We start from the raw sequence: 13,019 nt of genomic DNA, 5'->3' as shown, positions 1-13,019 counted from the left end.
ATGGTTTTGATCCGTGCACAGATCCAGTCTGCGTGGATAGTATAAATCAAATTCTGACTAAATGGGTGGAATCATTTAATTCCGATTTATTAGAGTGGTAACTAAAAAAAAAGAATTAGAACCGTGCACAATAATGATAGTAATAACCAAAACTAAACAAAAATGTTGGTTGGTAAGACTTGAGAGCGTAAAAGATAAGGCAGATAGGATTGGATTGTAAGGGTCAAACCTTTAAAAAAAAAAAAAAAAAAAATTGGTTGAAATTATTCTGTGAGAAAATAGATATAATTAGAGTAGATGACAAATGGCATAGAATTAGAAACAAGAAAGTCAGCTTAGTCGGAGATAGATGTTGACATTTCCAGGTTGGCACAGAAAAATGACAGCTGTCCTTGGACTCAGCGAATGTTTTTTATTTTATTTTATATTTCTTTTAAATAAATACACACACAGAGTCACAGATAGAGAAAGCACTGAACTTGATTCAAACCTGGGTATCCCCACGGCTGGTTTGGTTACGACTTGGTCGAGTTTGTGAAAAGATGATACCTTTTCTTAAATAAAAAAATGAAGGAAAGGACAAATAAAAGCAACCCACCTCTCACGCTCACGCATATACTGGCTGGACCAGTATTGAAGCTAAAACGCGGGTACTGTGACATCACTGAGATTTATAAATGCTCAAGGCGTTGACGCGTGGCCTAATAAACCTAACCTGTTATATCATGTTAACAGGGTCCTTTTGGATCGTTAGATAGTTGATTGAACTAATCAGATTGGATTGATTCTTAATGAACGGCGTAGGTTAATCGAAGATGAGATTGTTTCTGCAACTTAATTGGTTCTTTAAAGTTAACGGTAAAATTAGCTGTCGAGAGCTTAGTGGTAAATTAATGTATGTGTTCGTTAGACAGACATAATACCATCAAAAGATTAATCAGAAATAATAGGTCTTTAGTTGGAAAAATCCACAACAGTTTGGTTCCCGCCAACAACTAATCAGCTAAATAATCAGATTAACGATCATTTTTTACACACTAGCTAAACCAATTTAAAAACTTGGCTGAGCAATTGTCAATGTAACACTGTTATTAAGATATAATTTTGTAGCTTACATACATTTCCCAAGCAAGACTGCTAATAGGGTAACAAATGATATGATATACTATCATTAGCACTTTAATCGGACTTACTGTCTCGCCTGTTTGTAGAAAAAATGTTTTCGGTGATTAGATGATATATATTTGATGAGTTGAAATGTCATCATCAAAATAAGATTAGTGAATATTTTCATACTTCAGCAGATGGAGACACACAGGGGCGGAACCAGGGGGGTGCAAGGGGGGGCCAGGCACCCCCCAACTGAGGTGGAAGTGCTTACTGGGGTGGTTATTTTTATGTGGTTTTTTACAGATGCATACCGATTGGCACCCCCCATGCAGTTGTTCTTTCGTCTTTCGGCAGCTCAGCCCCCCCCCAAGTTCAAGTCCTGGTTCCGTCCCTGGAGACACAAGTAGCCTTTACAAATTACAAAGTCCCATTCCAAAAAGAATTTGAGCTTTTTTTTCTCAACTTCTTGCCTCCAATCGCTCTCAATTTGTAAGATCTCAATTTCATGGACTCTTCAACTATTTCTCGAGATATCTTTTTATGAAGACCCCTCCAAAAGACTTAAACATCAAACTTAAAACGATCCCATAATACAAATCTCATAAACTTCTCAAAAAATTTATTTATTAAGTTTAGCAGACCCTCTTATATCACGCAAATTAGTTTCTATTATCTCAAACCTCAAACCACAAGACAGAAAAGCCATACCGAAACAGATCAACACAAACACCAAGTGAAATATTGAAAATCTCTCTTAGGAGTTTGACCAGTAAAACTTCCAAAGCCATTATGGAAATCACCCAACTAATGTATCCATAAATGAAAAGCTAAATAGGAGATTAGTAGCTGCGGGACCTAGCCCTTGATCTTCCCCTGGTAGAAGGAGACCGCAAGTCCCGAAGAGACCTTGACCTCCTACTATATTTCATGCGATCTCCGGCTCCTAATACATTATACCACATTAAGTTAGCACCTTATTATTTCACTTCTCATCTCCTAAAGGAAAACAATGGCAAACAGCAAATTCTTGCCATGTGTTTAAGATCCTTCCATGAAATTTTGGCAAAATATGTATTACTGTGACTAGTACTGTGCAATTCACAAATGAATTGCATGGTTTAATACAAGTCAGAACCTCAACTATGCATATACTGGTTTTGTGTCGGAGAAGTGAATCACTTCAATCAGAATGATTCATCAATATGATACATAATATGATAGAAATTGTGCAATTCAGACAATGCTCTTTCAGTAATTCTAAATAAGCAATAATCTCCTCTTTCATTTTTTCTCATTGTTCAATTCATTTCTCTTGTACACAAAACAGGAGAGCCTCATTTATACATTTGTTTGGATAAGGTCAAAGGGACAAGTTTGGATTTTTTTTTTTTTTTCTCTTTTACTTTTATTGTCCTTGAACAATATGTCAAGAATTTATCTTAATCGTGAACAGATCACTGAATAAGAAATTTGAAAGTGGATTCTGGTATATGTGCATATGATTTTATTAGTGCAAAACTTTTATGGGTAACTATGAACTTGTGCATAAATTTGATGTAAACAAATAGATAAAAATTTAGATTCACGATAGTAATTACAATTCAACAAAATGGGCCCAATTAAAACACTACAAAAGGCTGAAAAAGAAGATAAATCAAATAGAATTTAACTTCTAGGCATGAAGCCTAGTATCAAAGCCAATATTTTGGTAATCTAGAGACCAAAATAACCAAATAATCAAAAGAATAGACAAAAGTAAACCATTTGATTACTCAGTTAAGAACATTGGCCTGACCTGACCCACCATACGTTTATGTAACACGGAATCATAGTACTGATGATGCTACTAAACTATGATTTTCTTTCATTTCTCTTTCGTCTATGAAGCTACTAAAATGTTTCAAGGGCCGAAGTAAAACTAGGTTCCGTAACAAAAGCATCCAATAAGAAAATAAAAAGTGGGAAATTAGCTACCTTACTCTCTCCCGGGATCTCATCTCATTTGGTTTTTTCCTGTTTTCCTCTGTTAATACAACGGTCATTTCTCTCCCAAGAAGAATCTGACCATCCAGTTGGTATTTGGCCTCCTCTGCATCACGAGGGTCATAGTACTGTATAAACCCAAATCCACGTGGGTCACTGTCAAAGAAATCAAATGCAAGAGTGTCAGTATTATAGATATTAAATTATATTTTATGCTGACAGATTTACAGCTCACAAAAAAAATACAAAAACAACTGAATTCGTTATGTTTTCCCTTCCATAGGAAGTTCACAAGAAATGAAACTGGGAATCGGCAACTATAAATAGGGAAAAATCATGAAAACAACAACAGATAACCAATGAAAAAATTTCAAATGAGTGAGACACCTACAATGATTTCCAAAACTGGAATAAAAGGGCATATTGTAATGCAGGATTACACCTATTAAGCAATTGCTTGGTAGCTAACCTTGGATATAAAAAACACAAGACTTCCAAGTTCTTCAAACTTTGTTATCTTGAGAGTTGAGACTCTAATCTCTCTCTTTAGTCTCTTATTTCTTGCAATTTGTCTCTTCAAAAGAGAGAACTCTTAAAACTTGTCTCTTCCATACTCTTTAAAAACTGTTAAATCTAAAGATCCTCCAGAAAATAAATTCACATGTATTTCATTACTAATGTACAAGAAACACAAGTATACCAACTTCTTTTTATTTTTTCCAGATATTTTGATGTCTCGTGTATAGAAACCGTCATATTTGCTTACCCAGTATTATAGTCCCGTGGCAGGTAAATGTCCTTCAGACGACCAAATTGTCCAAAAGGCCTACGGAGATCATCAGGCCTGAAAATCAAACAACAAAACTGTTAGTAAATTGTTCAAGAATTCCATTGCAAAATAGAATATTTCTTTTATAGAACCATAATCTAGACAAATTACACTTCATATAGCCTCAGAAGTAGCAACTAACCCCCACTCATCAATTTTAGTACCATACCACTCAATAAAATGTCATTTCCATCCCAATATTACCAGAAATGCTGCAAGCCCACCAAAATCTTGCATGCGCATACTGAACCCTGGGATTCATTGCTGGAAATGCTGGTATATCTTTACTATACAAAGACAGAAATATGTAAACTAACAGAGCAGCCACGAAAAGAAAGACCTGCAGTTGCGGCGAAGATTACGAACAAGGAGACTGGTGGGCGGATCTCTGCCACTGCCATAGCGGCCTCTCGGTCTGGGGCTTCTACCGGCGTTGTAGATAAAATGTTTTCGGTGATTAGATGATACATATTTGATGAGTTGAAACGTCATCATCAAAATAAGATTAGAGAATAATTTCATAATTCAGCAAATGGAGACACAAGTAGCCTTTACAAATCACAAGTCTCATTCCAAAAAGAATTTTGAGTTTTTTTTTTCTCAACTTCTTGCCTCCAATGGCTCTCGATTTGTAAGATCTCAATTTCATGCACTCTTCAACTATTTCTCGAGACATCTCAATTTCATGGACTGAATCAAACTTAAACAATCCCATAATACAAATCTCATAAACTTAGATCAAAACATCCAAATCTCATAAACTTTGATCAAAACATTCATCCACAAGTCATACCATAATTATCTTCAAAGACACCTCACAACTCTGATTAAAATCCTAGCACAGCAAACTAGACTAATATTTTAAATTAAAAAATTACACCTAAAAAAAGCTACTCAGAGTAAGACCTAGAGCGAGCGCCCCTAACAGGAACAGGGGAAGGGGAGCGAGATACTGGCTTGTCCCGACTATCACCATTTTTAGTTGGATAATCGTCAACCGGGCTCCGGCTTCTGGACCGACTGGCAACCGGAGACCTGGACCTGGAGATAGACCGTGCTCTTACCTTCTTGCCCTTTGGAGATGGCGACCTGCATTATAAATAGATAATAAAATCCTTCATTCATTATGGTCTTCTAACCCTCATAATATGAATATGACACCTCACACTTTTTACATTTTAAGGTAGAAAAACAAAATAGACAAAGGGCAGTTAGGCTGTGCTCTCCCGAGTCTGGCGACAAGTGGTGAACAGAAGGGAGGTGAAAAGGGACCCATGTACTTTGCTCCCAAATTCAGATGTCCTTAGGTGGATGGATGTTTTTACCAGTATGTGAACAGAAGGGAGGCGAAAAGGGACCCATGTACATTATATGTGTGGTTTCTGCGGCAATTTTTTCTTCTTTTCGAGTTTCAAGTAAATCTTAGACTTCAAAACTTTGATATGACCTTGACAATAACAACACTTAATCTGCATTTCTGTCTTTAGAAACTCCTCTAAGTTTTCATTTATTAAGTTTAGCAGACCCTCCTATATCACGCAAATTAGTTTATATTATCTTAAACCACAAGCCACAAGACAGAAAAGCCATACCCAAACAGATACAACTAAAACACCAAGTGAAATATTGAAAATCTCTCTTAGAAGTTTTAACCAATAAAACTTGCACAGCCATTATGGAAATCACCCAACTAATGTATCCATAAATAAAAAAGCTATACAGGCAGTACCTGGAGTAACGGTCAGCACGCTTAGGAGAAGGAGAGTAGTAGCTGCGGGACCTAGCCCTTGATTTTCCCCTGGGAGAAGGAGACCGCGAGTCCCGAAGAGACCTTGACCTCCTACTATATTCATGCGACCTCCGGCTGCTACACATTATACCACATTAAGTTAGCACCTTATTATTTTACTTCTCTCCCAAAGGAAAACAATGGCAAAGAGCAAATTCTTGCCATGTGTTTAAGATCCTTTCATGAAATTTTGGCAAAATATGTATCACTGTGACTAGTACTGTGCAATTCACAAATGAATTGCATGGTTTAATACAAGTCAGGACCTCAACAATGCATATCCTGGTTTTGTGTCGGAGAAGTGAATCACTTCAATCGGAATGATTCATCAATATGATACATAATATGATAGAAATTGTGCAATTCAGACAATGCTCTTTCAGTAATTCTAAATAAGCAACAATCTCCTCTTTCATTTTTTTCTCTTTGTTCAATTCATTTCTCTTCTACACAAAACAGTAGAGGCTCATTTATATATTTGTTTGTGATTTTATTAGTGCAAAACTTTTACAGGTAACTACGAACTTGTGCATAAATTTTATGTAAATCCTATACAAAAAATTTACTCATAACAGTTCAATTCAATACAAAAATTCAAGGATCATGATAGAAATTACGATTCAACAAAATGGGCCCAGTTAAAACACTACAAAAAGCTGAAAAAGAAGAAAAATCAAATAGAATTGGACTGCTAGGCATGAAACCTAGTATCAAAGCCAATATTTTGGTAATTTAAAGGCCAAAACAACCAAATAATCAAAAGCGTAGATAAAAGTAAACCATTTGATTACTCAGTTAAGAACATTGACCTGACCCACCAGACCCAAAATGTTTGACCCACCATACGTTTATGTAACACGGAATCATAGTACTGATGATGCTACTAAACTATGCTTTTCTTTCATTTCTCTTTCGTCTATGAAGCTACTAAAATGTTTCAAGGGCCGAAGTAAAACTAGGTTCCGCAACAAAAGCATCCAATAAGAAAATAAAAAGGAAGAAGTGGGAAATTAGCTACCTTACTCTCTCCCGGGATCTCATCTCAGTTGGTTTTTTCCTGTTTTCCTCTGCAAATACAACAGTTATTTCTCTCCCAAGAAGAATCTGACCATCCAGTTGGTATTTGGCCTCCTCTGCATCACGAGGGTCATAGTACTGTATAAACCCAAATCCACGTGGGTCACTGTCAAAGAAATCAAATGCAAGAGTGTCAGCATTATAGATATTAAATTATCGTTTACGCTGACAGATTTACAGCTCACAAAAAAAAATACAAAAACAACTGAATTCGTTATGTTTTCCCTTCCATAGGAAGTTCACAAGAAATGAAACTGGGAAATCGGCAACTATAAATACGGAAAAATCATGAAAACAACAACAGATAACCAATGAAAAAATTTCAAATGAGTAAGACACCTACAATGATTTCCAAAACTGGAATAAAAGGGCATATTGTAATGCAGGATTACACCTATTAAGCAATTGCTTGGTAGCTAACCTTGGATATAAAAAACACAGACTTCAAGTTCTTCAAACTTTGTTATCTTGAGAGTTGAGACTCTAATCTCTCTCTTAGTCTCTTATTTCTTGCAATTGCTTCGTCTCTTCAAAAGAGAGAACTCTTAAAACTTGTAAGTCTCTTCCATACTCTTTTACAACTGTTAAATCTAAAGATCCTCCAGAAAATAAATTCACATGTATTTCATTACTAATGTACAAGAAACACAAGTATACCAACTTCCTTTTATTTTTCCAGATATTTTGATGTCTCGTGTATAGTAACTGTCATATTTGCTTACCCAGTATAATAGTCCCGTGGGAGGTAAATGTCCTTCAGACGGCCAAATTGTCCAAAAGGCCTACGGAGATCATCAGGCCTGAAAATCAATCAACAAAACTGTTGGTAAATTGTTCAAGAATTTCATTGCAAAATAGAACATTTATTTTATAGAACCATAATCTAGACAAATTACACTTCATATAGCCTCGGAAGTAGCAACCCCTACTCATCAATTATAGTACCACACCACACCACTCAATAAAATGTCGTTTCCATCCCAAGATTACCAGAAATGCTACAAGCCCACCAAAATCTAGCATGCGCATACTGAACCCTGGGATTCATTGCTGGAAATGCTGGTATATCTTTACTATACAAAGACAGAAATATGTAAACTAAGAGAGCAGCGACGAAAAGAAAGACCTGCAGTCGCGGCGAAGATTACGAACAAGGAGACTGGTGGGCGGATCTCTGCCACGGCCATAGCGGCCTCTCGGGCTGGGGCTCCTACCTCTCCTGCCATAACCACCCCTTGGTGGCGGGGACGGACTGTAACTGTAGCTCCTTCCCCTCATTTTTCCAGTTCCTGTGTGTCTGCCTACAATTTGAAAATCAAAAGCAAAGTTGTAAGCTCCGGCAGAGATTAACATCTACTATCAGCTATTTCTTTTACTGTCCTCAAGCATCCCAGGGACTTCGGAATTGGTGCACAATTATTAATTTAATTTAATTGAGGCACAGTACCAGAACATCATAATTATTCTTGCACCCCACTAAAACTAAACGTGAAAAATGTTAACTATATTTTTTCCTCATCCTTGTTGAGAAGGAAGAAGCACAATGTGATAACTGATATCGTCTAGATTTTCATTTGCACACAAGAAGCTTCCTATTTCTTTTCTGATTATGCGTGAGGTTTCTTGTTCTACAGGTTCAAGACATTAAAAACAGTATTGCATTGCCAAACAAGGAACTTCCTTGGAGAGGAAACAACGAAAAAGCTCCGTAAGAAACCTAATAGTGATTAAAATCTTCAGATGGGAAACTTAAGCGTGCTTTTTGGGAAAAAGGAACAATTACAGGTCCTTTCCGGTCAATAAAATTTAGATAATTTGTACATGTCAAGTTTTTATTGGCACCTAAAGCCAGTAACTACTTAGCAAACAAAACATCCAATATTTCAGAAAGCAACCTCGTTTATCCACATGCAAGCTTAAACTATTACTTCTGGCAATTAAGTAGCTTAAATTCACCCTTACAGAAATGAGTACCTGTACTTGCAATACTGTTTTTCATTTGCACACAAGATGCTCCCTATTTCTTTTCTGATAATGCGTGAGGTTTCTTGTTCTACAGGATCAAGACATTAAAAACAGTATTGCATTGCCAAACAAAGAATCTCCTTGGAGAGGAAACAACGAAAAAGCTCCGTAAGAAACTTAATAGTTATTAAAATCTTCAGATGGGAAACTTAAGCATGCTTTTTGGGAAAAAGGAACAATTAGGGGTCCTGCCCAGTCAATAAAATTTAGATAATTTCTACGTGTCAAGATTTTATTGGCACCTGAAGCCAGTAACTACTTAACAAACAAAGCATCCAATATTTCAGAAAGCAGCCACCTTTATCCACATGTAAGCTTAAACTATTACTTCTGGCAATTAAGTATCTTAAATTCACCCTTACAGAAATGACTACCTGTACTTGCAAAAATTTAACAAGTCTAAAGCATGGTTAGCAGACTTTATTCCATTGCTCTTTAAACTGTGAATAAAAATCTTGATCTTCCTATTGTTATTTTTTTTTTTAACGAGTCTAAAGAATGTCTCACCTCTCTCATTCTTGAGCTTTGGAAATAATATAATGCTTTGTTTTTTAAGGAAATTAGATTACTGTGGCACAAGATGATATAATTCAGGTGCTTTTGGAAGACTACAAAACCAAAAACTTCTATTTCCTCATGAGACCTACAAGCGATGTTCTACCTAAAACAAAACCAATTCAAGAACGATGGATGAAAACCCTGCGCCAACATTTGACCTAAAATAGAGAAATAAGAGACCCAGAACAGAAATCCAGGACTCGAAAAGTAAAATCGAGAAGAAATTTGCTCCGCTTACCTTCGATTTGAGAATTTACGGCGCCGATAAACCCTAGAAATGAGAAGCACAGATAAAGAGGGGAAAAAATGAATAATACCTGAGGAGCGGGATGGATGCCTTCTCTTTTTCCAGAAGTTTCGTTCGCGTCGTGGATAGAAAAGGGTTTCAGCGACCCGCTTGTGAGCTCATATAGGGGATCACGACATATTGTGGCCGTACGATTAGTTACTCTTCTAGAAATTTTAGTTTCGACGGTGTAGATGCGCTTTAGTATTGGGCCTTTTTGGTTGGGCCCAAATGGATCCGGCTAAAAGTCTTTTTTGGGCTTAAGGATTGAATTTTTTTTGTTAAGACAATTACGAAATTAGATTTATTGAACCGATATTTTTATTAATATTCAATTTGAAAACAAAAGCGCTAAATATATCCAATGCCACTCAACATTTTTATCAATGTTCAAATCGGCTATTTTTCGGCCAGTTGAATTAGGATTTTTTTTTTAAATATTTGTTAGTTTACTTCTTTTATGTATAATTAGCATAATTGTACTAAATTACATTAATTACGGTAGTTATGTTAAATTATGCTAAATTACGTTAAATTACAACAATGCTAAATAATGACGACGCTAAATTACAACGATGCTAAATTATGACGACGCTAAATATTTGTTAGATTACTTCTTTTGATGTATAATTAACATAATTATACTAAATTACTCTAATTACGCTAATTACATTAAATTATGCTAAATTATGTTAAATTACACTAATTACGCTCGATTACGACGACACTAAATTACGACGACGCTGAATATTTGTTGTGTAATTGGCATAATTATACTAAAATACGCTAAATTACATAAATTTAGTGTAATTTAACATAATTACCATGAATTAGCGTATTTTAGTATAATTATGCTAATTATACATGAAAAAAAAGTAATATAACAAATATTTAAAAAAGAAGATCATGAAAATGACCGGTCAAAATTTTTAATTCAATCGACCAAAAAAATAACCGGTTTGAATATTAATAAAAATGTTGAGTGGCACTGGATATATACATTTAGCGCTTTTCTTTTCTTTTCTTATTTTTGAAACTACGACCTAGTAAATTTATTAGATAAATGAATCCGACTGAATAAACCAGCTTAAATTAAACCCAAGGTATATATGACTTGAGAATTTGGTGCTCCTTTATCTTATCACATATAGCATTTTCTTTCGTCGGATTAAACTTTTTCACCCTTTCTAAACTTTTAGTTCAATTTGGCTGCAATGTTCACCGGAAAGCGAATTTAGGTTCGATGGAAATCGGAGCTGTCCAATTCGTTTTAAGATTCGTACACACAAATCATAACATAATACACTCACAAATTTTAAAACTGATCGGATGATTCCGATATCCATCAGACTTGAATTTTCTCCTTTCTCTGCCTGACTTATTTGGTCCTTGGTTGGACTGTAAACAGATAGATATTATATGTTTATATTCATACTCATATTCATATTAGAGTTTTTGCAAAATCGGATATTTAAATAAAGATTGATTATGAATATAGATACAGACATTCATATTAATATTGGAGGGTGGTCTTTCCTGCTACTCTCCCTCTCTCACAAGTACTAAAGTGTGCACATGTATGATTTTCAATACTAGACAGAACTTAAATCTACTAACCAGTTGTTTACTGGTTATCGGTTCCCTTTTTTTCCCCAATTCTCATAGTATCAATGCACAACAAATGTCCTGCCACATGGCATGACTCTACTTTCGACCATTTTTATTAATACCCAAAAAAAGTTAATTTTAAAAATGCCCCGTGTTTGTTTTTTTTTTTTTTTAAATGCCCTGACCGCCAGCCCACAGGAGGCCCAAAAAATCCAGCACATCGCCTCCTGCAGAGGCGGGCCAAACCTCTAACAGACCGCCCGGACCAGGGGTCCTGCTTTCTGCAAATGTTTCTTATACTTTTCAGAAAACTTCAAATTAGGTATATAATTATTTTAAATTCATTTTTTTACAGACTTCTATTGATTGAAGTTGCTGCAACCTCAGCCCATGAAAAACATGTCAATTCAGCTGAAGCAAGAGGCCCACTATTTGAAGATAATCCAATTAACCCAATACATCTTATAGAACAAATTCAATTACAGTGCTTTAAACTCCTCACCATTTAACACTTGTCCCCCACTTAGGGCCACAACTCAACAGCTGTACACCTCGTGATACCCTGAAGAAATACCTGTCTCATTAAATGAAACATCTCCACCCACCACACCATCCACTACACGCCTTGCCTCCTATTAGAGCCGTGATTATAGATGTAATAGCTTCCTACTCCATACCACATAACTTCAACAGAGAGGCTAATTTCTTCACCAGTCAAGCCGATTTCTTCAACAGAGAAGCATGTGCTTGCCTCTCCAGCTCCCATTCCTGTGTCTGATTCGACTTCAACTCACCAAATGATCACTAGATCCCGTGCCAAGGCTACCTCTCTCAAGCATCAATCTAATCATGAATCCCACATCACTACCAAACATCCACTCCTCACCATCTCTCCGACTGAACCGACTTCTTTTACCGAGGCAAATAAACATCTTGAATGGCGTGAAGCGATGTCTCATGAGTTATATGCGTTTGCTAAGAATGGTACGTGGGTTCTTGTTCCCTCTCAACCCGACCTCAATGTCATTGGGTGTAAATGGATCTATAAGATCAAGCGCAAAGCCGACGGTTCTATCGAACGCTATAAGGCGCATCTCGTTGCCAAAGGATACAATCAAGAGGCGAGTATTTACTACCATGAGACCTTTAGCCCCGTAGTCAAACCAACCATGATTCGTGTTGTCCTATCTCTTGCCACATCTCATAAGTGGCCAATTCGACAATTAGATGTCAACAATGCGTTTCTCTACGGTGATCTCGAAGAATAAGTCTTTATGGCACAACCACCGGGATTTGCGGATTCTACCTTTCCGACTCATGTATACCTTTTGAAGAAAGCTCTCTATGGTCTCAAACAAGCCCCACGGGCTTGGTTCCACAAGCTAGCTTCAGTCCTTACCGATCTTCATTTTAAGGCCTCTCAATCGGATTCATCTCTTTTCATACGTGGTGATTCATCCTCTATTATCATCGTTTTGGTCTATGTCGATGACATTATTGTGACCGGCTCTGATCCTTCCCTTGTGACATCTCTCATTCAATCTCTTGGCTCTCAATTCTCTGTAAAAGATATTGGTCCCTTACATTTCTTTTTGGGAATTCAGGTTCAAGCTCAACTAAATGGTGTGCTTCTTTCTCAACCTCAATACATTTGTGACCTTCTCATTCGCTCCAAGATGGATGGCGCAAAATCGTGCTCTACTCCCTTCTCACCGGGTGATCCTCTCTCCAAGTTTCAAGGGAACCCCATGGCC

General features: G+C 36.5%; 3 protein-coding genes across 9 annotated transcripts; 1 reads left to right on the top strand and 2 right to left on the bottom strand.

Annotated features, from left to right (window-relative positions):
• Window positions 1-1,690: 1,690 nt before the first annotated feature.
• LOC144555486 (serine/arginine-rich SC35-like splicing factor SCL30A) lies at window positions 1,691-4,534 on the bottom strand. Of its 2 annotated transcripts, none has more exons than XM_078303836.1 (4): window positions 4,263-4,534; window positions 3,860-3,937; window positions 3,085-3,249; window positions 1,691-2,053 (listed from the first exon to the last, which is right to left on the bottom strand). In XM_078303836.1, exons 1-4 carry the CDS (start codon window positions 4,442-4,444, stop codon window positions 2,029-2,031), a joined length of 450 nt encoding a protein of 149 aa, XP_078159962.1. In that variant the 5' UTR covers window positions 4,445-4,534; the 3' UTR covers window positions 1,691-2,028. The 2 variants fall into 2 exon arrangements, with proteins under 2 accessions (XP_078159962.1, XP_078159963.1); XM_078303837.1 differs by lacking the exon at window positions 1,691-2,053 and adding an exon at window positions 2,057-2,106.
• A 136-nt stretch (window positions 4,535-4,670) lies between these two features.
• LOC144555485 (serine/arginine-rich SC35-like splicing factor SCL30A) lies at window positions 4,671-9,800 on the bottom strand. 6 transcript variants are annotated; one of them, XM_078303832.1, is made up of 6 exons: window positions 9,689-9,800; window positions 7,915-8,089; window positions 7,511-7,588; window positions 6,730-6,894; window positions 5,652-5,789; window positions 4,671-5,011 (listed from the first exon to the last, which is right to left on the bottom strand). In XM_078303832.1, the coding sequence occupies exons 2-6, from the start codon at window positions 8,064-8,066 to the stop codon at window positions 4,813-4,815; spliced, it is 732 nt and encodes a 243-aa protein (XP_078159958.1). In that variant the 5' UTR covers window positions 8,067-8,089; window positions 9,689-9,800; the 3' UTR covers window positions 4,671-4,812. The 6 variants fall into 6 exon arrangements, with proteins under 6 accessions (XP_078159958.1, XP_078159960.1, XP_078159959.1 ...); XM_078303834.1 differs by having other exon boundaries at window positions 5,652-5,786; XM_078303833.1 differs by having other exon boundaries at window positions 5,652-5,786; window positions 9,610-9,692.
• A 2,415-nt stretch (window positions 9,801-12,215) lies between these two features.
• On the top strand, window positions 12,216-12,533 carry LOC144555221 (putative mitochondrial protein AtMg00820). The gene has a single exon (XM_078303477.1). The coding sequence runs from the start codon at window positions 12,216-12,218 to the stop codon at window positions 12,531-12,533; it is 318 nt and encodes a 105-aa protein (XP_078159603.1).
• The last annotated feature ends 486 nt before the right edge of the window (window positions 12,534-13,019 follow it).

Source organism: Carex rostrata, chromosome 6 (genome assembly GCF_964058835.1).
Source record: "Carex rostrata chromosome 6, lpCarRost1.2, whole genome shotgun sequence".
NCBI lineage: Eukaryota > Viridiplantae > Streptophyta > Magnoliopsida > Poales > Cyperaceae > Carex > Carex rostrata.
The sequence above is the reverse complement of the archived record's forward strand: the minus strand, read 5'-3'. Positions and strand labels throughout refer to the sequence as shown.